Source organism: Pipistrellus hanaki, assembly GCF_964339955.1.
Source record: "Pipistrellus hanaki genome assembly, chromosome: 6".
Taxonomy (NCBI): domain Eukaryota; kingdom Metazoa; phylum Chordata; class Mammalia; order Chiroptera; family Vespertilionidae; genus Pipistrellus; species Pipistrellus hanaki.
Genome location: NC_140508.1, coordinates 87764575 through 87791965, shown reverse-complemented (window position 1 = coordinate 87791965; position 27391 = coordinate 87764575). Strand labels below are relative to the sequence as shown.

Sequence of the window (27391 nt, the reverse complement as noted above, 5' to 3'; positions counted from 1 at the left end):
AATGTTTTAAATGAACACAAATGCATCAAATTGCCATTTCTCCCCCAAGTATCCAGAAGCAGGTGCTGTATGCCTATAGAATACAAGCATTTACATTAGAATTATGGTGCAGTGTTCAGTTTTATGTGTGAATTGTAAATATTATTCTCTCTCTACCCTCAAACTTTACTCATATTCTGTCACTTTTAGTGTCTATCCTTAAAATAAGCTTGTTGCTTTATCTCAATATGGTTTTCTAAACTACTACCCGACTTTGATTTCTTGTGTGAAACGTTTTATCCTGCAGGTGGTGCTATAATCACAGCTCATTTCAGTGCAGGTAGAAGAAGCAACTGCAATTCTTTTCAGTGTGAAAATATGATACCATTTAGTTACTCTTATGGTCTACATAAAAGCAGCTTATCAGCTAGAGGCCTGGTACACGAATTCGGGCGGGGGTGGGGGAGTGTCCCCTCAGCCCAGCCTGCGTCCTCTCAATCTGGGACCCCTCAGGGGATGTTGGGCCTAAACTGGCAGTAGGACATTTCTCTCACAATCCAGAACGCTGCATGCACCAGTGACCATACTGTACATACAGGTGTAAGGCATCTTGCTGTTGTATGGGCAGCTACATTTTTTTTGCCCTGATTATAAAAAGTGGTACATAACATGATCCTTCTGAGGCAGTAGTATCATTTTCCCCATCTTATTGGTGGAAAAGCTGAAGCAGAGAGAAGTTAAGTAATTGGCTTTGTCACACAGTTGTGTCAAAATCAGAGCTGACCCCAAAAGTGCAAGCCAGAGTCCATGCATGTCATCGCTGCATTATCCTGTTTTTCAGGGTTAGATTAGCCTTGCCAGGTTTTAACTTTTAAATCTAGGAGACTGTTTCCAATATATAGGGTAGGGCCCCTAGGCCTGCCTGGCTGGCAGTCAGGGCCATCTGTGGGGCCACTGGTGGGCTGGTGATTGCCCCCCCCCCCCCCCCCCCCCCCCGCTGGTATCTGCCTTGGCTAGCAGCCTGGTAATTGCTGCCACTGCTTACCTCCCTCTCAGAGGGCAGATGCCTGCGTTGAGCATCTGCCCCTGCTGGTCATTTCATCGTTTGGTCGATTTGCATATTAGGGTTTTATTATATAGGATAAGATGGCCAGTAAATCTCTCTGCTTTATACTTATGAAAAAGCAGAGGATTACACAACAGGAAATTCTATATTTCTATATAAAGGCTTACTATTTCCAATCCTTTTTAGAGACGTATTAATATTTTGTGAGCACTTTGTGCTTGGTACTATATTTCACAAAGAACCCTAAAGTAGTAGTACCATTGCTATTCCTGTTTTTTATAGACAGGAATCAGGGTTACCAGGAGTAAGTAACTTGTCTTAGGTCAACACTCAGTAAGTGTCAATGAAAAGAAGGTAGCCCTGACCAGTTCAACTCAGTGGATAGAGCGTCAGCCTATGGACTGAGGGGTCCCAGGTTTGATTCTGGTCAAGGGCATATACCTTGGTTGCAGGCACATCCCCAGTAGGTGGTGTGCAGGAGGCAGCTCATTGATGCTCTCTCTCATTAATGTTTCTAACTCTATCCCTCTCCCTTCCTCTCTGTAAAAAATCAATAAAATATATTTAAAAAAAGAAAAGAAAAGAATGAATCCCAGGTCTGCTCGAGTCCAGAGCTACTTTGTAGCTGTTACATAACATAAAAGCAAAGATTTCAAGTCCACCTGTACAGTCTGGTAAGTGAAATGAGGCGCCACTGCGATACCTGTCCTAGTAATACATATCTCAATATGTGCTCCTTTTCATTGCAGACTGTGGCGGTGCCATCCAGCGTTGTCACAGTCACTCCCGTGAAGCCGTCGAATACTGTAACCACCCTAAAGTCTTCAAGTTTGGGAGCAGTACACACCCTTTCTAGCGAGCCCATCCCCAATGCAGGGAGCTCCGCAGCTGCTCAGACCAGTCTTACTCCGGTAAGCTCTCCCTGCTCCTTCCATAAATACAGCTCTTCAAAAAATGTTAACTCTGTTATGAGAGCCTGTTTCTATTTCTGTATTTAGGCGATGCTAGAGAATGTGAAGAAATGTAAGAACTTCCTTGCGATGTTAATAAAACTAGCGTGTAGTGGATCACAGTCCCCAGAAATGGGGCAGAATGTCAAGAAGCTGGTGGAACAACTTTTGGTAAGTCAGTGCGATGAAACCTGGCACACTCTGTAAGAACCCATAGAAAGTCTTTTAAATGGGGAATGACTATTTGTAAATGGAGTTTATTTTAAAATGGATTTTAAATAAACTTTGCTTTTGCTGCTTAAAAGCTTTGTGATGATTATAAGTCTCAGACAAGCCAATCCGTGTAGTATACATTCCTTCCTCTGTGTCAGTATTCTTCCCTTCGCCAAAAGGGGTCTTGGAGAGAAGGTTGACTGTCAAATAAAAAGTTATTAGAACTGTAAATGCCAAAAGCTGGGCTATTAAGTGATAAAATTCAGTTGTGTATGTCCAGACAACAAACGTTTGGGCCCAAGGAAATACATTAACTTCCTTCGGCCTCAGCTTCTTTCTCTGAGATGAACAGCGTAGATGGGATGATCATTGAGATTTATCTAAGTGCCAAGATGCGTGTCTTTTAGCTACCAAATGGTTTCTTCTGTCCTCTTTCAGGTAAAGTACTTAGGTATGTTAAAAAGTGGATGAAAGTGGAAATTAGCAAATACTGCATATTGTTTAAGAAATATGCTGAGGATATAACAAATATAATTTTGAATTTTTATTTTTATGAGTTTATTTGAACCAAACTGATGACATATGTATTCTGAGAAGCAAGATCCCAAATGCTCTGGAGAATAACAGTTTTGCCTCTTTGTGTATGCATTTGAAATTAAGGCGGGAACATAAGGAAGATTACATGGAAGTGGGGAAAATGAAGGCAGGCGTTGGACTACACCACAGTGTTTACCAAAGTGTGGTACGCGTATCCCCAGGGGTACGGGAAGAGTTTGGTGGGGGTACGCGTTGCACCGGAGTTTGGTGGGGATATGCACTGCACCGTGCTTAGCTGCGCCTAGTTCTACGTTCTCATGAGTACGAGGGGTACTCGGTGTTACGAAAATTATAGAAGGGGTACACATATGTCAAAAGTTTGGGAAACACTGTACAAAATAGTTAACAAGATTATGTGCTCTTTTTGAAGGTTAATACCCCCTTTCTGGGTTTTTACCTCTGACATTGCAAAGGTTTGTTATATAAATGCACAAGAGCAATGGACAGAGCTGGCTTAAACTCCCCACTAAAGCTCAGGCCTGGGCATGACTGCCCATGAGCTGCCCAGTTAGGAATTTATGATCAGGTCACCCTGGGAGGTTACTTTCCATAGAACGGGGTACCCCTCTTTTTGTCTGTAGTTCCCCTTTTTGACCATAGAGCAATTGGAAGGATGCATTGAAGACCAACATTGTAGTCGGATAGTGTGGTCTCCCAGCCTTTGGAAGCCTCATTCTGGGAAGTCTCCGTGTCAGAGTTGCCTCGTTGGCCATTGTGGAAGGGGCAATACTGTAGCCATAGAGGTCTATCGCTATGAGGTCTATAGCCCCTGAAATGCCCTGCATGTGAGGCAGTATGGAAGGCTTCCTCAGTCTTTTGGAACAATTGTATATCTGTTATTACAGCCTCCCTGCATTCTAAAAATAGTGTATCCTGATGAAGGCGATTTCAAAATTAAAAAAACAAAACAAAAAAACCTCCAGTCCCCCAAACCAAATATCTTCCTATTCTCTACCTAAGAAATGTAGGACTTCTGTGTCCACTTAGACAGGTTCGTCACAGTCTTTGGTGCAATAGCTCTGCACAGGCTGCCGCTCCACTATGGTTTTGCTTACTGAGATCATCCGTGCATGGACAGACATCTCCATCGTTCACCTTACTCATTTCACAAGGGACATGAAAAAATGCCTCTGTTGAATGATGGACGTATCACTGTTCAGAGCTTATGTTTACAATCATGAATTACATGTTGTTTCTGCTTTAAAATATGTGTAGACCTAAAAGTGTCTTTCTCTCCCTTGTCCTCAGGATGCAAAAATCGAAGCGGAGGAATTTACCAGACAACTGTATGTTGAACTCAAGTCTTCACCCCAGCCTCACCTAGTCCCCTTTCTTAAGGTAGAGTTACCCGTTTATTACGTGGAAAACTTCTTGGTACTAGATTACTTTTGACGTAATTTAAAACCCGGATATTTCAGCGTGCTATCAACGGAAGGTGAAGGTAACTAGCTGTGTAGGAGAGGCCTCTCGGTGTTGTAATTCCCGTTGCTGGTTCATATTCTTTGGTTTGGAACACACTGGGAAAAAAGAAGTAACATCTAAATCATGAATATAACCTGATTATGTTATTTAATGCTCGTATGTGCAAAATTCTTGACATTTAAAAAAATAAGGCCTTCTGCTCTGTCCTAATGACTCACATTCCCTTAGAAATTGACAGCATAATGCCAAATTTACGGGAAAGGCTTTTTAATTTCAGAGAGGAAGGGAGAGGAGAGAGAGATAGAAATGTCAATGATGAGCAAGAATCACTGATCGGCTGCTTTTCGAGTCTGTAACCCAGGCATGTGCCCTGACCAGGAATTGAACTATGACCTTTTGATCACAGATCAGTGTTCAACCACTGAACCATGCCAGCTGGGCTGGAAAGGCTATTTTAAAAAATTTATTTTGTTAGTAGGCATATTCTTCTGTAAGATGTATTGAATTAAACAGGATTTTGATGGAGAATAGTAACTTTGACAATAAGAGTCTGGATTGGCAGAATAAAAATTGATGTTCAGTATTCAAAAGTTTAAGACTTAGACGTAATCATTTCATATTGAAAAATAAAGCACTTTTTGTTTGAAATAAATTGAATGTTGGATGTTGCCTGACATAAACTAGTGCTGTCAGATTTCCTCAAATGAAAAGTTGGTGTACTTCTTGGATTATTTTCTGTTGTAAAGATGTGAAGTGCAAAGTGTTTTTATTTTACTGTCACTGGTCTCCGTAGTGATGGGTGTTTTCTCTCCCTGTGTCTAGAAAAGTGTGAGTGCCTTGCGACAGCTCCTGCCCAGCTCCCAGAGCTTCATCCAGCAGTGTGTTCAGCAGCCCCCCGGGGAGGCCGGCGCCGCTGTGGTGACAGCGACAGACTCCTCTGTCCCGGCCCAAAAGGCCCTCGGCGTGTCTGGAGCAGCCACACCCAGAACGGTGTCGGTACCGAGCCTGAGTTCCTTGGGTGGCCCAGCGGGAGCCAAAGCTGGAGGTGTGGCAGTTCATTCTGCGGGTCCAGCTGCCGCAGCAGGAGGAGCAGCAGCTGGAACCGTCATGCTGCCGACTCCAAAGCCGCTTGTGGCGACTGCCCAGAGCACAGTGACGGCCGTCTCGCTTCCACCTGAAAAGCCTGGGGTCTGCGGAGCTGGCGTGACGCTGGCCCTCCCGCCAGTAACTGTGGGAGAACCTTCACCTGCCCTTTGTCTTCCGGCGGTGTCTGTGAGAACGGTCGTTACTGCTGCGGGGACCGCCTCTGAGAAGCCTGTCGTTAGCGCTCCAGTCCAGATCACACTCGCACCGCCAGGTCCCATCCTTCCCCAATCGGCTGCTCTCCCACAGGCAGTGAAAGTCAAGCAGCTAGTGAGTAACGTTTCTTTCCTGCCTCACTTCCTTATTTTGAAATTTTCAGCCATTCAGAGAATTGACAAGACTAGTAATTACAGTGAGCCCCTGTGTACCCTGGGCCACGTTTGACCAGTTGTTAATGTTTTACCACATTTTCTTTGTTCTCCCTTGCTCTGCTGGCATACTACAAAACACACACACACATTTAAAAATTTTTTAAAAAACAATATATGTCTTTCATTGATTTCAGAGAGTAAAGGAGAAGGAGAGGGAGAGAGAAACATCAGTGATGAGAGAGAATAATTCATCAGCTGCTTCCTGCACAGCCCCTATGGGGGATCAAGCCCAAAACCCACGCATGTGCCCTTGACCAGAATCGAACTCGGGACCCTTCAGTCCACAAGTCGATGCTCTATCCATTGAGCCAAGCTGGCTAGGGCCACACACACACATTTTTTTTCCTGGACCATTTGAGAGATGGAAATCATGACATTACACTTCTACATATTGTGTATCCCTCAAGGAAAAGTCTTTGTTTTTTATTTTTTTCTAATCCTCACTTGAGGATATTTTTTTCCGTTGATTTTTTTGGGAGAGTGGGTGGGGGGTGGGAGAGAATGAGAGAGAGAGAGAGAGAGAGACATTGATGTGAGAGAGGCACATTGATTGGTTGCCTCCTGCTCTCTCGCTCTCGCTCTCGCTCTTGCTCTCGCTCGCTCTTGCTCTCTATCTATATATATGCATACACACACACACACACACACACACACACACACATATATATATTTATATATAAATCTCTTATTTATTTTCACTCATGATTTTACTTTTGCTACAAATGTGTAGGAGAATGCTAATGCTGCCCCAAGTTTCATGGTTGTTATGATGAGCAATGATGGGGACCAAGATTGTGTGTCCCGGCTCAAATTTGGGGATACATATAAATATCTCATATCATCATTTATTCTGTGTGTGTGTGTGTGTGTGTGCGTGCACATATATTTGAACTGACACCTTTGCCTCCTGCCACTGGCATGAACTTGACCCTGATTGGTCTGTAGGCCGGGCCATGCACAACACCAGATGCAGGTTGCCACTGAGACTCACCTTCCCAATCTGGTTCTGCACAAGGTATTACAACCAGCATTGGGTCCCCCGAGGGGTCCCGGACTGTGAGAGTGTGCAGGCCGGGCTGAGGGACTCCCCCCTCCAGTGCATGAATTTCATGCCCTGGGCCTCTGGTGTAGGGTAAGTATGATCTCAACTTGCTAAAATAAATCATTGCTTTTAAGAGGTTTTTTCTTTCAAGAGTCTCTTCTCAGAACGATGGCAGTTGAATTATTCTAATTTTGTATTTCTTCTCTAGGGGCATTAGTTCGTATTTTGAGTTTTTATTTAGTGATTGATGCTCACTAGATTTTATATTTTATTTATAAAAGAAATTAAAATACAGAATAAATTGTACTCCCAAATTCTGTTCAGAAGTCTGTTTCCTGGCACATTTATATTAACCAATAATGAATTTTAAGACTTACAAATAGTTCACTGTCAGTAACTGGCTCAAATACATGCTGACTGTTTTTCTTCTTTGAGGTAGAAAAATGAAAAAGGAACTTCTGCTATTGTACTTTTTTTCTTCTTTGAAGCTAAAAATAAGCAAAATAAATAAATTTGCTTTCTTTGTCCCCAACACTCACCCTCTGGATTTCTTGAACTGTTTATTTTGGAGGATGTCTATAGCATTGTCATTTTCCAGGTAGTATTTTTTAAAAACGGCCCATTAAAAGTCCTTATCTTTTGGAGATCTACTAGTATTTTGAAATACTTATCCTATATCATAAAAGCCTAACATGCTAAATGTCCAGTCGACTGGTTGGCTGTTCAACCAAGCAAAGCATCAAAGTGTAATATGCTAATGATATGCTAAGGCCACTCAATAGCTCTTTCTCTTTTATGTGCACTGACCACCAGGGGGCAGATGCTCCAACTGGTAGGTTAGCTTGCTGGGAACATCCAGCCAATCTGGACTGAGTGAGATGGGCCAGATATGCCCTGGAGTCTTCCAGTGGTCCCTCCCCAGCTGGCCAGCCTCCCCTGCATCTCTCCCCTGCCCCAATCATGCACCAGTGGGTTCCCTCAGACTAGCCTGCACCCTTTAGCAATCTGGGACCCTTCGGGGGATGTCGGAGAGCCGGTTTCGACCCAATCCTGCAGGCCAGGCCGAGGGACCCCACTGGTGCATGAATCCGTACACTGGGCCTCTAGTAGATAGATTAAAGTTATATCTGGGGGTGCTCTAAAATAATTGGGGGTGGTAGTGAAGTGGGTGGAAATATACAGGAAACAAGGTTGGTAACGAATTAATCATCATTGAAGCTGGGTAATAAATGGTGGAGGTAGTTTCATCTTATTGTCTCTTCTGCCTTTGTATATATTTGAAATTTTCCATGATAAAAGTTAAAAAGTGAAAATATGGTATATATGGAGGTTTAAATTGGGCAATATGTAATGTAAATTTGAGCTCCACTTTAAGAAATATAATGTGTGAGATAGTCATATTTTTCAGTTTGAACAGGATAATTCTGCTACATACAGATTAAGATTTAAGTATGATTAAGGTATATTGTTATGATTAAGGTATATTGACTGCTGGGTGAGCACAGGTGGCTGTCCTCTTGTTATACCTGAAGCAGGTTTGCCTTACTGACTGTAATGATGGTTCTCATTGTTTCAGGTCGTCCAGCAGCCGGCAGGGGGCCTTACACAACAAGTGGGCGCACCTCTCCCTTCCTCAGCACTGACCCTTCAGAAGATGCCAGTGACCACTGCGGTAGCTTCCGGTAAGCCACTCCAGCCAGACTCGGGCCCACCACACTGGGTGTGAAACAGGAGGGGGTTTAGTACTCTCTCTTAATGGTCTCTTAAGAGACGAGAGACGTGGTCTTTTATGTTGAGACCTAAGAGAGACGACTGGAAGATAATGGTGGTACATTTTTGTATATGCAGAGCCACTTTGTAAGGGTGTTTGTTGTTTTAGAATAAAAGAAACAACTATTCACAGTATTTGTAATCAGGTACAACAGTCCAGTGGTCTATAAGTACTTTTTTGACTTAAAAAGTTTTATGTAGCCTTTTCTTTTTAAGATGTGCTTCTTTCTTTGTCAGTCTTGTGCACAAAATTTAGAGGTTTTATTGTTTTTTAAAATCTACCATAGAAATGATATATCATTAATATGTTTCTGTTACTTTTTGTGCCTACTATTTTTTAAAATATATTTTATTGATTTTTTTACAGAGAGGAAGGGAGAGGGATAGAGAACTAGAAACATCTCGATGAGAGAGAAACATCGACCAGCTGCCTCCTGCACATCCCATAATGGGGATGTGTCCGCAACCAATGTACATGCCCTTGACCAGAAGCAAACCTGGGACCTTTCAGTCCGTACACTGACGCTCTATCCACTGAGCCAAACCAGTTTCGGCTGCATACTATTTTTTTGTTTGTTTGTTTTTTGCATACTATTTTTATAGTGCTGGTAATCTGGCTGGAGGTCTTGATTTTAGTGAATGATTCTATTTAAACATAGTTTTAGGCAGTTTGAGATTTTCTTTGATTATTCTTTGTTATTAAAAGCTGTTCTGAATTTTTTATTATGTGGCATGATTGCCTATTTAAAAGCATAATTTTTTCTTTCTTTGTTTTTGTAGCTTCCATTCTAAAACAAACTATCCTGCCAGGAAATAAAATCCTGTCTCTTCAAGTATCTTCTATTCAGAAAGATAAAACCAAGGAGAATGGACTGACATCCTTGAGGTAAAGAACATATATAGTTAAAAGTTGATTTGGTTTAAGGAAGTAATATTTTTTAAAAAAGAAAAGAGATGACAGTACTTTTAATAAATACATATTTGTGCATTTAAAAAATATAACATAACTTTGAGTATAATTTATAAACCAATAAGTACACAGATTTTTTAGTGTACATCTTAATGAATTTTGACAAACATATACTGTGTTAATCATAATCCAGATCAAGATGCTTTTATGCTCCTTTAAAATCAATATCCTAACCCTGGCCTCCTATAACCACTATCTTTATATCTATCACCATGGGTCATTTTTATCTATTCTTAAACTAAACATAAATGAAAAATTACATTATCTGCTCTTTGCATCTGAAATTTTTCACTCAGTATGTTTTTGACGTTCATATCCTATGTCATTATGAATATTAGAAAATTGTTCTTTGCATGGGGGAGAAGTATTTGTTGTATGAATGTAAATTCTTGTTGATGAACATTGGGTTGTTTGCAGTTTTTAACAATTATATATGACGCCACTATAAATATTTATGTACAGGTTTTTGTATGAACATAGTTTATCATTTCTCTCTAGTAAATATGTGGGATATAATGGCTGGGTCATTACATCAGTGTGTATTTAACTCCAGATTTACCGGATTTACTACAATTCAACTTAATGATTTTTTGACTTTATGGTGGCTTGAAAACTATGCATTCAGCAGAAACAGTACTTGGAATCTGGAATTGCTGCTGTTTCCTGGGCTAGCAGAATGCCGTACAGCTCTGGCAGGGAGTGGAGTGGGCAGCTTCTCCCAGGGTGCGGGGCATGGCAGCGAGGTGATTTTCCCCACTGTAATGTGAGTGTTCCGACCCTGTGTGAGGTGCGAGGCTTAGCTGGTAGGTACCATAGGCTCGCTGTTTTAAATGCGTTTACGACTTAAAATATTTCAACTTCCTGGGGCTTAAGTCCAGTGCATCTGTATTTAAGAAACTATTAAACTGTTTACCAAAAAGACTGTACCATTTTATATTCCCACCAGCAATAATGAGAGTTCCAGTTGTTCTCCAAGTTAGATTATTTTAGGTTATTTATATAGATGATGTGATCAGGAGTAAGATAAGAATTTTGGGTTGCCTTTTTTCTCTCTCTTTTCAGCAGTTTAAAAATGTCTTTCTGTTGTATTCTGCTATCCATGTATGTGTTCACTTTCACAGATAAATCATATTTAGAAAAGTTACCCTTTTTTAAATTAAACATTTCTTATTGATTTCTGAGAGGAAGGGAGAGGGGGAGAGAGATAGAAACATCAGTGATGAGAGAATCGTTGAGTGGCTACCTCCTACACACTCGTAGTGAGGTTGTAGCTATAACAGCTGCAACGTGGGCATGTGCTCTTGGCTGGAATCAAACCTGGGACCCTTCAGTCCTCTCTCTACCCATTGAGCTAAACTTACTAGGGTGTTAACCCTGCTTTAAACTACAGGGAAAGAGCAACACTTTTGGAACTCCAGTGACTTCAACATTGGATGATCAAATATTCAGTATTAAAAACTATTATAAAATGATTAAAAATAAAATGTGGAGTCACAAAAATGAGCAAGTAATAATTACCTATTAAGCAATGAATACAAACATTTGAAAAAGAACCAAATAAGACCTTGAGAAGTGAAAAATGTAATTGTTGAATTTAGAACCTTATTGGCTATGTAAATTAGATTGACCCTGAGGCCCAAATCCAGGTTGCTGTACTGCAGGGAGGATTGATGGCCGTTTCTTCAGCAATCGGGGCTGACCATTGACTTGGGACCACGTGAGCCTCTTCTAGGGAACCTGACTTAGAGACTGTTTCTCCCCTTGAGCGGAGGCCCAGGAGCTGGTGCTGGCCACAGGTGTTCTCGCGAGGCAGTGCTATCTTTATAGCGTGCAACTGCTTATTTTTACTGACACCTTTTGACAACTTCTGTGCACAGGACGCGGGAATGAAAATGTCGTATGCTGGTCTAGTGTTAATGTCATGTAATTTCTCCTTAGTAAATCTAGTCCACTGACTGCCTGAGGCAAAAGTGTCACCATTACTATTTTCTTTGTGAAATTTCCAGCTTATTACTTGTGCTCACTTCTCTGCTGAGTTCTTACTGTTTTCAGGTTTATATACATATGTGAGTATGTAATTACTTGTTGTACATGTTGTAAATATTTACTCTTTGGCTTACCTTGTCACTGTTTCTCGTGTCTTTTGTTATATGAAGGCTTGGTTTTGTCATAATATTGGATTCCTATGTGGCTTTTGAATTTCACCTATTCTAAGAAATCCTTCCCTGTCCACAGCTCATGGTGATGTGAGCCTGTATTTTTTTCAAGATATCTGCACACACCTCACATATGCACACATACCTTTTTATCTTATCTTTGTAAACGTCTCATGCTACAAATTCTTTGTAACTGACTCAGTCATTCCCATTTTGCAGTTTATGTTCTGAAGTGTAAACATCCTTTCTACAAAAAAATGGCTTTAGCTTATGAATCCTATTCAAATACTGGCTCATAAGAGGGTTTGTTCTGGATGAGGGAAATTACGAATTTTTGCCAATTGAATTGTTCCTCTCAAAAGTGGTTCTGAAGAATTCATCATTCTTACCTTTCTAATTTGAAATGCAATCTTTATCTTACAGTAAATCCTCATGCATACAAAGCTACATCTATAAAATTTCATTTTAGCTCTGGTTTTTGTTTTATGTCTGTTCATATTTTTGCATTTTCAATTACCACTTCAGTATTTGTTTTTATATCTGATAGAGCATGATTTTTCGCTTTATCCCTTTTTAAATCAAAGATACGTTGATTTTTCTTTGTTATTTTTCTATTGCACGTGAATTTTAGAAACAGGACAGTTCTATGAAAATCTTGTAGTGAGATGATGTGATTAGGTTAATTTGGGGGAGAATTGACTATTTTATGAATTCTAGGTATAGATGTTAGAATCCAAGGAGGCTGTAGATAACAGAAAACTAAAAAGCAGAGGCGTAAGCAGGACAGAAGAGAGTCTCGTCGGGTAAAGGGGAAGTAGGGGGACCGTGGTGGGTGTAATGGCTCCTGGTTTGCATTTGCTCTGTTCTCCATGAGCTGTGTCCCGCTATATTCTAGATGTGATAGGCCCTGACTCTGTCTCCTCGTCTTCGCGTGGCCTGGTCCTTCTGAGTTCAGTTTAAACGTCGATATCTTCTATTTTTGCACTAAGCTACAGTTTTCCATTATATATTTTTTTGCAGTAATTTGAGTCATATGTGGTTGTATGACTGCCTCCTGTACGCCCCCTACTAAGGTTTAGCTTAGAGTGATGTCTTTATATTTAAGTTTGCTTCCTTGGATGTTTAATATCAATATCACTTTAGTTATTGTTGAAATGTTGGCTCTTATTGGTAAGAAGTAAGTATCCTTGTGGCATTAAATCTTGTCTTGACTTAACTGGATGAGGTGTAATAACAGTGATATCTGCCTATTTTTCACAACTACTTGCTTAACTGAAAATTTTTTGGTTTGTGATTTTTTCCACTTAGAAGTACCTGAATGAGTAACCATAGCAATATCATTCTTAAACACCAGAGGGTGCCAGAGAACCATGTTTTACCCTTACTGTTTCAGAATTATTATAGAAGTGACAAATATACTACTTCTGTATGTCTGTCTAGTTAGGCCTGTTTAAACTGGCTATTTTATGATAATTTAGGAGTTATTGTTGATTTTTGGAAAATGTGATTCTGCTTTATGGTTAAGCATTTTTATAGTCTTTATATTTTAGAGAGAAGTAATAAAATATTTATGGATGAATAATGCATACATATTACTTCTGTTAGTGGAGGTCTTTGAACAGCTAGGAGTTTAATGTGATTTTTGGAACTTTTCTTTGGAAGCCACTTTGAGAAAATAATATAGGATGGTTACATGTTATTTGCATAGATAGTATTACTCCAACTTTAATGTCCATTTTTTCATATTGCAGGAATCAGATTCTCTAGTGTAGACTACCACATGTTCTACCTTGCTTCAAATGTAATTCATTGTTTTGCTGTTGTGTTATTAATAGTGTGTCTTAACCATTTGGTTTCAGAATAGCTAGGCAAGAAAGCCTCTTCTCCAGGGTGTGATGTGGGCACAGACTTCTGAGGACTGGGCCATGTCTGCTGCCCGCAGTGGACCGGGGAGTGCACTGGGGAACTTGGGGGCTTCTCATCATCTTGGACGAAAACAGAGAAGTCTGTCTTTCATTGTGTGGCAGGGGGGTGTAGATAATGTGGTGTAAGTTCCTAATCCCTCTTGATGCAGCTCACTTACTAAACAAGAGCAGGAGAGGGCACTGGAAGACAAAGTGGCTTTGGGTTATTTTTCTGATAGTAAATGTACACAGTGGGCAGTATTACCAGTTACTTTTAAAGGCTTACAGGACACCATACTTCAGTTCTCTGGCTCAGATGAATTGAGTAAAATCGTGTCTTTTGATATCTCTTAGATCATTCATACATATAAGCACCACCATTGCAACTATCTCAGAGCTGTATCTTCTTTCCTATTAGAGATGAAGATGACATCAATGATGTGACTTTCATGGCTGGGGTCAACCTCAATGAGGAAAACGCCTGCATCTTAGCAACAAACTCTGAACTGGTTGGCACACTCATTCAGTCGTGTAAAGATGAGCCATTCCTCTTCGTTGGAGCTCTACAGAAGAGGATTTTAGACATTGGTAAGTACCAGCTTATGATGTTGGCCTCACAGGATTGCTCCTTCCAGGGACAGTGATATTAGGAAATGGCCTTGGTTGGTCTTCCTTGAACCCTGAGGCTGACATAGATTTTATGAGAGCTATAGAAAGAAGTATTTTATTTTAAAAATAGAAGTTAATATTTTATTCATATTTTTAAATATTTTTATATGAATATCTATATACTAGAGGCCTGATGCATGTCTTGGCCCCGGCAGCCCCGGCTTCATCCGGAAGGTTGTGCGGATGGTCATTCCACTGTTCAGCCGTTAGGTCAATTTGTATACTACTTTTATTATTTTCAAATATATATATATATATATACATATATATTATTGATTTTTTTACAGAGAGGAAGGGAGAGGGATAGAGAGTTAGAAACATCAATGAGAGAAACATCAATCAACTGCCTCCTGCACACCCCCCCCTGGGGATGTGCCCACAACCAAGGTATATGCCCTTGACTGGAATCGAACCTGGGACCCTTCAGTCTGCAGGCTGACACTCTATCCACTGAGCCAAACTGGTCACTGCTATTACTTTTATTATTATATGATAGAAGCCTAAACAACCCGCCACTGTCTGGTAGCTCTGACTCGCACTGACTACTAGGGGGCAGATGTTAAACACAGGAGTGGAAGCCACAGGCATGGATTCATGAAACAGACTGATGAATCTCAGAGGGCAGGGAGGAGGGGGGAGGGTGGGAAGAGATTGACCAAAGATCTTACATCCATACTAGAGGCCCTGTGTGTGGTGAGTTCTCCCGGTGCCCTGCGGGGATCGAGCCCAAACCCTGAGGGGTCCCGGATTACGGGAGGGTGCAGGCCAGGCCAGGCTGAGGGACCCCACTGGTGCACAGATTTGTGCATCGGGTCTCTAGTATACATAAAATAAACTTTTTTCTGTCCTGTTTCTTCCTTGGCTGGCCATAAGGCATTTATATGTACTTATGTATACTTAGGTTACAAGTTTGTGTTTATGAAATAAAGCAATAGCTATTGAGAGTAATTCCCCTTTTTCTTATCTTAAACCCTGAAATTCAAACCTCCCTTGCTTTAAAAGACCTCCCTGTTTCTTGCGTCCTGACCGGGGCTTGCTGGACCCCAGGTCTCCTCCTTCACCCGCGTTGAATTTGGGGCCAGTGCTAGGCCTTTGAGTGTCCTTGAGCAGGGGTCTTCGCATTTTATATGGAAGGTCTAACGGAAATAGGATGTTTCTGATTTTTATATCCCCACGGTATACTTAAGGACTATAAAGTGCATCACTCTCACATATTTTACTTTTACTTTGCAAAATATTCAAATGTTTGAGCGCCTATGCTGTGCTATTATACTTTTTTATCTCTGATTTGAGTTGGTACATATCCTCTTCCTTTTATCATGAAAAGCTAGCATGTGCAAGTAGTCTGAAGACACATCTCTCTCTCTTTCTCCCTCCGTGTCTCTCTCTGTCTCTGTCTCTGTCTCTGTCTCTTTCTCTCTCTCTCAAGTTTTCTTTCCATATACATTCTGTACTGCACAGGAGCCAGCTCTTTAATTTTGGAACAAGCCAAAGCACTATTTTTCTGTGACAGCTTGGGAAATCTCCTGGTATTTGTAGCCATATAATTATCTGAAGCTTTGGTAGCATATGAGTAGATAATTTTGTCAATTCCTTGCCCTTCTTACATATTTCATTTCTAGCTTGATTTGGACCTTGATTATAAAATTTTTAGCATTGAAAGAGCATTTTTTAGATCTTTTTGGACAGGGTTGGACGGTTGTTTTCTGTAAGGGCCAGAGAATAAATATTTGCCACTTTGTGGGCCCTGTGGTCTGTGTCCCAGCTGCTCCCTCTGCTGTTATTTCCAAAGCAGCTTAGGCAGTGTGTAAGCAATAGGCACAATTGTATTCCCATCCAATTTTATACGCAAACTAAATAGAGACCACATTCAGTGTGAACCCTCTGTTTTCAAGGAAAATTTTAGGGACAATTATTGGTATTTCTAGTTCTTGATGAAGCACAAACTTGTCATTTAACAGGATGAGAAATTGCAAAACTTCTTACTTCTGAATTTTTCTAAGCTTTTAAAAAAAATAACCATAAAGTGAATGGAGTTATGTCATTTTTGGGAATGTTGTCCATTTCTAGTAGTTTCCTTTTTACTGAACAGGTTAAAAACTCTTAAGATCATTCCTTAGTAACAGAAAATATAGATGTATCCCCAAAAAATTTGGAAGAAGATTTTCTACTTAAATATGTTAGAGGAAGCATGCCAGTGCTTTCTCTTCTTGGTAATTACATAAGCTAACGCACACAGACATCTGTAAGTCACAGAGCAAGCTTGCAAGCGCCAACTAGCTCTCTTCATCAATTATGTTGACTTTAACAAAGTGTTTTATTTCATAGTGGGGATTTTCTGATCGTATTAACTTCGTCATTTTTAAAATAGGTTTAGTAAAGATATTTATACATTTGATTGTTCACGAAATCCTGAAATTGTTTACAAATCCAGCCTTGTTTATTTTAATATTTGAAAAATACGATCTTTCTAATAGGATGACTTATTTGTTTTGTAAATACATGTAAAGTTATTTCAAAAATCCCCTTCCAAACTAAATATTTAAAAATGTTCATTGTCTTAATTTAAGCATGAGCTGGCGTGTCTCCCCTGTCTGTCTCCCTGTGTAGTGGAATGTTAACCACTGGGCTGTGTTGAAGTTGTCCTTTCCCTCTGTAGAAGGTCCCTACCTGTTTATGCTGATGGTTTTGGTAGATTTGACCTTGTGGAGTGTTTTCCCCTCTTGAATCTAAAGTCGGTGATGAATTCAGTTTTGTTAAAAAGTAATGACGTACATTTTGAAGGTTTGCCTTAGGAGAAGCTGGCTAATTTTTTTTGATTAGTACAAAAGTTTATTTAACAAAAGTTCATTGTGAACATGGACAGGACTCTTGTATTGTAGTCAAGCAGGTGCTTGGAGAGGGAACATGTGGAAGCAGTTGATTTCTCTGGTGACTACAGCCATTCTTCTTCTTCTTTAATCTTTATTGTTCAGATTATTACAGATGTTCCTCTTTCCCCCCATAGCTCCCCTTTACAACCATTCTTTTTTTTTTTTTTTTTAAATATATATTTTATTGATTTTTTTACAGAGAGGAAGGGAGAGGGATAGAGAGTTAGAAACACTGATGAGAGAGAAACATCGATCAGCTGCCTCTTGCACACCTCCTACTGGGGATGTGTCTGCAACCAAGGTCCTACTGGGGATGTGTCTGCAACCAAGGTACATGCCCTTGACCGGAATCAAACCCTGGGACCTTTCAGTCCACAGTCCAACACTATCCACTGAGCCAAACCGGTTTCAGGTACAGCCATTCTTTGTACTCGTTCCAAGGCTTCTAACATGATGACACTGTGTCCCCGTCTGACCACCACTCCAGTATTGTTCTTTCCCACACATGTCATCCATCACAGGTTCATTCAGGGACCAGCCCCTGCTGTATTCCTCGGGCATGCCTGCCGCCATTTAATCTCCATGATAACTGCTGGTCCGTCCAGTTCTGTAACGGGAGGGAAGCTTTGCCAGTAGTGCCCATGCGCGCTCACAGACTCCTGCAGACGGAGTCCGTGGCCTCCGGTGCTCCCGCTGGGTCATTGTTAAAATCTTCCTGCCTGGCTTACTATAGTCCACGTTTTGAAATGAAGTATAACAATTATTATGGAATAATGTCAAAGAATGCATTTAAGATTTGTTGGCTTTTAATTAAAGTTTGTTTTTACTGTACTCCATTCACACTGTGATGAGTATATAAGTATACTTCTGATAGAGTGCAAAATCAAATTAATATTTTAAAATTTCTGTGTTTAGGCATATGTTAGAAACAAACACAATAGCCCTGGCTGGTTTGGCTCAGTGGTTGGAGTGTTGCCCTAGGACTGAAGGGTCGTGGGTTCAAGTCCGACCTCTATTGCAGGCTTGATCCCCAGCCCAGGTTCGGGTGTGTGTGGGAAGCAATTGTATCTCTTTCTTTTTTCCTCTCTCCCTCTCTCTTTTTTCCTCTCCCCCTCTCCCCTCCTCCCTTCCATTCTCTCTAAAAATCAATGAGGAAAAAAATTCCCTCTGGAGAGGATTAAAAAAACAAACACAGCAGCACTATTTAAAGCTCACTTAAATTCCACTACCTAATTACCTATATCTTTAGATTTAGGTCTCTGCTGATACAGGTGGTTTCACCAAGCTGGAGAATTACTATTTAAATAGTGATAAGGTTGACTTGTAAATGAACTTTTGCCTTTGGGTATGTTTTCCTAAAAGTTTCTAGGTAGTAAGAGGAACACTGAAAGTCTGGTTTCAGAGGAAGTGAAAGAGAAGTGACTCAAATGGATGGATGAAATGGGGAGACTTTGAGCCCAGTTTGAATGCCAGCATGATTGGTAATGGACCAAGGAGTACAGGCATGTCTGTAGACAAGGCATTAACAGAAATCCACAACCTGAATTCTTTGAGAGGCCAGAATGGTTAGCAGTGTCAATAGGACTAAGTGTAATTTTCTATTTTTTTTTCATTATTAAAATTATCAGAATACAGCACTCATTTCTGCAGTGAGCATTTTCCTCCCTGAGTCCTGGGCTTGGTTTGTGTTCTTATTAACTTTGTCCTATAAGTGACCTTGCAGGAGAATGATCCTAGAGGCTCAGGGAAACAATGGCTATATTTTCTGAGGCTTCGGGCTGGGTTTTATTAATATAAAGTCTAAGGTCTTTGAAGTTGTGACTTTACCAGGAAAATCATAATCTCCAAACCTTTATTCATAATGGGCCTGACTTCCAGGGGGAACAGAATGCCTGCTGTGCTAATTATTTCAATTATCAGCCTCCACCAAAACACATCCTGGGTTTCTTCTGCTTGCACAGGTAAAAAGCATGACGTTACGGAGCTGAGCTCTGAGGCCGTGAATTTGATCTCCCACGCAACACAGGAGCGGCTGCGAGGCCTCCTGGAGAAGCTGACCACTATTGCTCGGCACCGGATGACGGCCTACAAGGTAAGGAGATCGTGGAGGAGTCACGTTCTTCTCTCCATTTGTCATGTCCAGAGCAGTCTCTGGTAAGGATTTGTATTCTAAGTATCTTTTTAAAGAAAATGAGTGAGACATGTTTTATGTTGGTAGAACATCAAAATCGCATTCCTAGTTTGCCTTCCTAATTCGCCTGCCTGACAAACAACATTTAAAATAGAGTTTAAGAGGGCAGAAGCTTCGGTGTAAATTGAAATGGGCATCTGCTCTGCCCGCGGCTCCTCCCCCCAGGCTTGTGATGGGGAGGAGACGTGTGAGAACCGAGCGCTGGAGCTCTCTTCTCTTCAGTGGTCTGCTCTGCTCACACTCCTGTTCCTCTCAGTCACAGATCATTGCCTTGTGCTAATACGTGCCACTCTTTCTCGGTTCGACTGCTTTCATGTCTGAAACAGTTGCAGGCAAGGATAGCCTCTGTGTCCCTATGGTGTGAACTGGATCACTTGCCACCATCAAGATGAAAGCCCTTGATCTATTGAATTACGGTGTTGGAGGAGAGAGGTGAAAGATGAAAAAGAAAAAGGATAAAGATAAAGCTTTCTCCCCAATACCGAGAACCGAGGTTTTGTACAACATGGGGTGTGGCAGTCTCATGGGGTTTGAGTTCGCAAGAAAGGTCATGGGATGCTTTCCGCGCCATAGGTTCCCAGGACGCTAGTGCAGCGTGGTCACTGGCACATCCCAGGAGGACTCATGTTTTCTCTCCTTTCTGCTTCATTGGGAACCTGGGCAGGGCTATTTATATCATTGCTGAGGCCCTTACTGCTATAAATCTTTGCCAGAATTTGTTGGACTGACTTGCAAATATGTGATGGGAAGAAGAAGAAGCTTTAAAGTACCCAGTATCAGTATTTCTTGGGTATGTTTCTAGACTTTGTTTCTTCTAGGGTAGGGGTGTCGAACTTAATCAGAGAAGGGGCCAAAATCTAAAATCCAGCCTAAATCGCAGGCCGAATGGTTTACTGAACAGTCATAAACTGACAATGTCATAAACTGACAGCGGAGTGCAGTGATGACAGCGAGGTGCGGGCCACATTGCAAGGCCTGGCAGGCTGGATTTGGCCCGCGGACCTTGTGTTTGACACATGTGTTCTAGGGCATTAATTATTCAGTATTCTCTTACCATCCTTTTTATTTCTGTATGATCAGTAATGATCCTACTTTAATTTTTATTTTAGTTCTTTAAGTTGTAAAAGCAAATTACTGGTATATAAGATTTTTCTTTTTAAATGGAGGCATCTACTGCTATAAATTTCCCTCAGAGCAGTGCTTTACTACATAAATAAGTTTTGATACATTGTGTTTTTGTTTACATTCCATTTTATTTTCTAATTTCCATTGAAATTTCTTTGATTCATTCATTGGTTAAGAGTGACAATTTTTAACAGGTGTTTTAAAGTTTGTTTAATTTCCACATTTTTATGAAATTTCCATTTTCCTTCTATTCTTAATTTTCAGCTTCATTTTTAGGTCAGAGAAGATTCTTTGTGTGATTTAATCATTTAGTTTATTGAGACTTGTTTTGTGGCCTTAGCTTATGGTCTGTCTTGGAGAGTTCCATGTGCCCTGGAGAAGTGTAAGTTCTGCTGTTGCTGGTGGAGTGTTTGTGCCAGTCTGCTAGATCTAGTTAATTTATTGTGTTCCGTTTTCCTGATTGATCTTATGTCTGGATAGTCTACCCATTATTCAAAGTGATGAATTGAAGAATTCGGGTATTATTGAACTATATAAGGGAAAGAGCGGGAGACACACACACACACCAATTGGTATGCACCCCAACTGGGACCTGGGGTTAAACCTGCAATCCAGGTATGTGCCCTTGATTGGAATCTAACCTACGATCCTTCAGTGCAAGGGCCCTGGTGTGTATGTTTTCTTGATGAATAGATTCTTTTTGTCACTATATGTAGTAGCTTTTAAGCATTTTTGACTGAAAGTCTATCTTGCCTGATATTAATATAACGACCCCTGTTTTCTTTTGGTTGTTTTTCACATGGAATATCTTTTTTCATCTTTCACTTTCAACCTTTTTATGTGCTTTCATCTAAAGTGAATCTCTTGTAAACACATTTAGTTGGATTATGGTTTTTTTTTATCCATTCTGCCAGTCTCTACCTTTTGATTGGCTAGTTTAATCGATTTACATTTAAAGCAGTTACTGACAAGGAAGAATGGCTATTTAACTATTTTCTGTCTCATTTCCTCTGTTACTGCCTTTTTTGTTTGTGTAATTGATCTATTGTTTGTGTACTTCTCATTCCTTGTGTGTATGTGTGTGTGTGTATTTTACAACTTTAATTTTCTTTTTCATCCTCAGCCGAAGATATGTTTAATTTTAGAGTGAGAGGAAGGTTGAGAGAGAGAGAGACAGAGAGAGAGAGAAAAGGAACACCGATGTGAAAGAGAAACATTGATCAGCTGCCTTCTGCACTTTGTTGACTGAACCCTGACTGGGAATAGAACCCACAACCTTTCAGTTTATGGGACAATGCTCCAAACCCCTGAGCCACATCAGCCAGAGCTTTGTGTATATATTTAAAAAATTCCTCCCTCAAGAAGTGAGGATATTTCCCCCATTGATTGTTTCTTTGTTGTTGTTTTTTTTCCTTTTTTAGTGAGAAAGAGTGGAAGGGAGGGGGGTGTAGGAAAGAGGAGAGAGCAACATTCATGTGAGAGAGAGACATCGATTGGTTGTCTCTTGCATGAGCCCCAACTGAGGTTGGGATGGAAATTGCAACCCTACTCTTTTTAAAAAAGATATATTTTATTGACTTTTTTTATGGAGAGGGATAGTTAGAAACATTGATGAGAGAGAAACATTGACCTCCTACTGGAGATGTGCTTGCAACCAAGGTACATGCCCTTGACCGGAATTGACACTCTGTCCACTGAGCCAAACTGTCAGGGCGCAACCCTACTCTTGACCCTGAATAGAACCCAATGACCCTCCAATGGGCAGGCCGACTCTAACCACTGAGCCAGGGCTGTGTACATGTAGAGTCATAATTTTTCAAACTTGGATTCTCCCCTGTTCCTGCCTCCACCAACCTGTTGGTTCAGAGGTACAGGGTGCACTTTTGTTTACGAGGGGCATTTTCTATACAAAATGTAACATGTACAGTTTAGAATGGAGTAGAATTCTCCGGGTAGAGTTTATTCTTCTGAGTTGTCTCCAGATCTCTATTGTGTACAGCCTTCAGATGCAGTTCTTCTGTTGTATGTCAGTAGCATGTGTTCCAAGGGTTTGGTTACCCTTTGCAAAATGAATAGCATCCCCCTCATCTGGCACCTCCCTGAATAACTTGGTGTAAAGTGAACATGTTCTTAGCTTTCTGTCTGTGCACTCACTGCCTGTCCTGATTGACTTTCTCCTGTCACCTCTCTCCACACTCACTCCTTAATACACTCAGTGCCCCTGTCTGAATTTGTACGTCTGGAAAGGCAGCCACATGTCCCTTTAGAGAGAAATGATAATCATTTAGTTATATTTGGATCCACTGCAAGATTATTTTGGCCTGGTGGTTGAGCATCATCCCATGCACCAGGAGGTCATGGTTTGATTCTCAGTCAGGGCACACACCTGGGTTCTGGGCTCGATCCCCAGTAGAGGGCATGCAGGAGGGATCCCATCAATCAATGTTTCCCTCTCATCTATGTTTCGCTCTCTTTCCCTCTCTCTGAAGTCAGTAAAAACATTTTCATCATACTTATTTTGTAGGCTTTGGTTGCAGTAATGTTTGTGTCAGAGAATTGAACCTGTCTTTACATTTTAGTTCTTCCCTGAAAGGATGTATTTTTTTATCTGTACAATGTGGGAAATTTTACTCTGTTGTTTTTTGTTTTTTTTTTTCCAGCACAGCATTTTTCATATTTTTATTTGAAAAGAGCATAAAATAGAATTTGATCGCACATGGTGGAGATTCATTTACTCTAAGGCAGATCATTATTTATCTAAAAAGAAATGTTTCAGGAAACTTCATACTGTTTTCCGCAGTGGCTGCACCAGTCTGCATTCCCACCAGCAGTACGTGAGGGTTCCTTTTTTTCCACATCCTCACCAGCACTTGTCGTTTGTTGATTTGTTGATGACAGCCATTCTGACAGGTGTGAGATGGTACCGCATTGTCATTTTGATTTGCATCGCTCAGATGGTTAGTGATTTTGAGCATGTTTTCATATGTTTCTTGGCCCGCTGTATGTCCTTACTCCATGAATTTCACAAAAGTGAGCTACTTCTTTTTTTTTTTTTAAATATATTTTATTGGTTTTTCACAGAGAGGAAGAGAGAGATAGAGAGTTAGAAATATCAATGAGAGAGAATCATCGATCAGCCGCCTCCTGCACACTCCCTACTGGGTATGTGCCCACAACCACGGTACATGCCCTTGACCGGAATCGAACCCGGGACCTTTCAGTCCGCAGGCTGATGCTCTATCCACTGAGCCAAACCGGTCCTGGCAAAAGTGAGCTACTTTTATTAAAAACAAAATCCCATTCCTCCCACTCCCCCATTTAAAATCCATCTGCTTTGGATAAAATCTTTTACCTGATTAGATATAATTCTCTACTCAGTCCCAGTCCGTAGACTGAGATTTCAGTAAAGAAGTAGAAAGTGACATGAGGCACAAAGCTTTGGTGTGTCTGCCAGGTGTTTTCCCACGGAAGGAGGACAGCCCCTGCATGTATGTGGCTGTCTGGGCTTCAGTGTGTCCAGTTGACATGGAGGGACTGCGGTCTTTCCTTAGCTGGGGTTCACTGATGGTGTTATCATTTGTCTGGGTCAGTGGTTCCCAGCCTTCTTTCAGCCATGCCTCCTAAGCATCTCTAAAATCCTGATCCCTCCCCTTGTGACATAGAATCCTTATTATTAAAAAAGTGAACTTCTATTCATGCGGAGGACTCTGTAAAGACCATTCACTTGGTCTGAACAAGCTTCCCAGGAACATGGCATCCATGAAAGAGAAAAAGAAAAGAATGAAAGGACAGTGGAAGTCCTGAGGAAGACATCACTAAGAAATTGTTAAAAAATGATAATATATGAAGTGACATGAAAAAAAACAGCAAATAAAGTTTCAAAACATAGTAGAGAACTGAAATGCATAAATATGTCATAATATATATTTACACACTATAAATAAGACACCTAGAACCATAAGAAATGCAAAAAATTTGGTTAATAAGACATTCTTGAATTGCCCCCCTTAAAAATCAAAACTGCCCCCCACGTTGGGAACCAGTGGTCTAAGTCCTTGTATTTTTATTGCTAAGCCACAAACCTGTGGAAGGAATAGGATGAGACTGGGGTGCTGTTGTTGCGATGAGGTCGGGGACTGAGAAGGAGAGGAGAAGCACTCATTTGTTTTGTGTGTGGGAGAGGATAGCAGGGATCATTCATGAAGCCAGAGGTGGCTCTGTCAAAGCCGGGAGAGAAGAGGAGTATCAGCATGGGAATGAGATTGGGTGAAAGTTTAGAAAGTCTCTGTCCCTTTTTAATTTACTGATTGTTGTCTTTTTAAAGTAATCTATCTCCAGTATATCTGAACAAGAAACTATAAAGATGAAGTATTTAAGAAACCACTGGTTATTATGTTTATATCTCTATAGTTGACCTATAATGTATTCCATAGTCTATCTGTATTATTTAACTTAAAAAGCACTTGAGCCGAAACCGGTTTGGCTCAGTGGTAGAGCGTCGGTCTGTGGACTGAAAGGTCCCAGGTTCGATTCCGGTCAAGGGCATGTACCCAAGTTGCGGGCACATCCCCAATAGGGGGTGTGCAAGAGGCAGCTGGTCGATGTTTCTCTCTCATCGACGTTTCTAGCTCTCTATCTCTCTCCCTTCCTCTCTGTAAAAAACCAATAAAATATATTTAAAAAAAATAAAATAAAAAGCACTTGAAAATTCTTTTTGTTATTATACATGAAGTAAATAGCACTAATACAGCCTTGTTAGTTACACTATGCAATACTCTTGTGATCTAGTGAATTACCAACAATAACAATTTAACTTAGAAAGAATCTCAGACATAGGCAATCTCTTAGTCCAGGCAATGGGATCAGCCATGAGCCCGGGGTAAAACAAAGATGGGAGTGGTGTGCCCATGGTTTACAAGTCAGACGCGGCCTTGGACTGAATGTCTAAGTTTTCCAGTTACTCAGTCTTCTGGTCCCTCTCCTGTAGCTTGACTTCTGAATCAGGCGAATGGAGGCAGGTGTCTCACATATTGATGGGAAATGGCCTCCATCACAAGTATGCTCACTTATCCATGCATTGGAGAGGCGGGGGAAGGTCGTTGGATCAGATGGAGAAAATAGCGAAGTATTTAGATTGTTTCATACTCTGAAATATCAGAATCAATAAAACAACATAAATTTTATCATTTTATGGATCAATTGCTGCTGTTATGGCTCTCATTTATAAAGTGTACTAGAGGCCCGGTGCATGAATTCGGGTATGGGTAGGGTCTCTTGGGGCAGAACATCATCAGCATTTGCTACCCCCCCTTACAATCCTCTGTAGCCACTACTTCCCATCAAAGACAATACTGTCCTGCCTCCTAACAGCATAGCTCAATGGTCGGTAAACTCATTGGTCAACAGAGCCAAATATCAACAGTACAACAATTGACATTTTCTTCCAACGCCACTTCTTCGGAATAGACTTCCTCGGGCTGAGGTATTTTGTGGAAGAGCCACACTCAAGGGGCCAAAGAGCCGCATGTGACTTTCGAGCTGCAGTTTGCCGACCACGGGCTTAAGGCAATCCTCAGAACAGGATTTATGATCTGAATGTTCGCCATCTTCTCTCATGCTGTTAGTGTGGTGGAAATTGTGTTCACGTGACCAGGTTAGAGCCATCCAACATGGAAACAAGGGTGATAACTTTCATCTTTTGTCCACTTTTCTTTTTTTTTTTTTTTTTAAATATATTTTATTGATTTTGTACAGAGAGGAAGGGAGAGAGATAGAGAGTTAGAAACATCGATGACAGATGAGAGAGAGTCATCGATCAGCTGCCTCTTGCACACCCCCTGCTGGAGATATGCCCGCAACCAAGGTACATGCCCTTGACCGGAATCGAACCCGGGACCCTTTGGTCCCCAAGCCGGCGCTCTATCCATTGAGCCAAACCGGTCTCGGCTTTTGTCCACTTTTCAGAGAAGCAATTGTTTTGTTTTTGTCCTTCACAGGCCTCCGATGTAATTAATCATATCAAAATCTGCTCAGATAGGCAGTAATTTAACCAAAAAGATTCAGATTACAGTTAAATGCTACACTCTGTTGCTTTCTCCTTCTTGTTAGGATCTCTTTGGCTTAATTCTTCCACTCTTTCCCAATGCAGCTTACTGGGAGAGCTCTTCACAATTTAAATGCTTAATCCTTTCTCAAATTTTAAGGGTAATTAAAGTTCTTTTTTGTGACATTTGTTTCACAGAAATGAAAATGTTACCTCTGAAAAATTGGCGGCCCTGTAGTGTATTGCTGTCCTGCCATTAGCTGATTTGTAACAAGACCTTCTGTGAGTGTGTTGCCCAGGCCCATCCTAAGACTCTTTTCATTTCCAGACGAGTGACAGTTACATCCTGTCTAGTGATACCCGGTCACAGCTCAAATTCCTCGAGAAGCTGGATCAGCAGGAGAAGCAGAGGAAGGACTTGGAGGAAAGAGAGATGTTGCTGAAGGCCGCCAAGGTGAGCGCCTGCCATGTGAGCATGCCGGCGAGGCGGGCAGAACGGTTCCCATCGACTGGCAGTCTTGGTTTCACAGGCTCAGCTTTCTCTCAAGGACTTCTTTTGATAAAATTTCTCACTCCCAGGATGGTGGGTGCAGTGGCTTTCCTTCAATTTAGTTTAATGAGATGCCTCATTCTCAGTTTCTGCATGCCTAGCATCAGCCAACAACTGTCTACACAATTTTCATGGTGTTTTAGCTGTGATTGACCTGTGCCAAGCACGTTGGAGTTGAGAGAGGAAACTTGGGAAGGTAGACAGGCAGGGGGTGGGTAAAGTTAAGGTAATTAGGGTTTTATGGAACACAATCTAGGATTCCAGAAATGGGTTAGAGGGGGTAAGAGAGGAGATGACGCTGTTATTTATTTCCTCTTCCCTTGTCGAACTTCCGCCTGTCTCTCCCCTGGTGCTGGT

The 27391-nt window shown here is 41.1% G+C and overlaps 1 protein-coding gene across 1 annotated transcript in view; it reads left to right on the top strand.

Annotated features, from left to right (window-relative positions):
* The window catches only part of TAF4B (TATA-box binding protein associated factor 4b), a 50199-nt gene that overhangs the window by 8259 nt on the left and 14549 nt on the right, over positions 1–27391 (top strand). Inside the window, exons 4-12 of the mRNA XM_084887057.1 lie at positions 1795–1956; positions 2044–2166; positions 4054–4143; positions 5050–5640; positions 8360–8465; positions 9334–9439; positions 14002–14171; positions 19087–19217; positions 26813–26938. Coding sequence (XP_084743183.1) covers positions 1795–1956; positions 2044–2166; positions 4054–4143; positions 5050–5640; positions 8360–8465; positions 9334–9439; positions 14002–14171; positions 19087–19217; positions 26813–26938 — 1605 coding nt within the window. The remainder of the gene's footprint in view (positions 1–1794; positions 1957–2043; positions 2167–4053; positions 4144–5049; positions 5641–8359; positions 8466–9333; positions 9440–14001; positions 14172–19086; positions 19218–26812; positions 26939–27391) is intronic.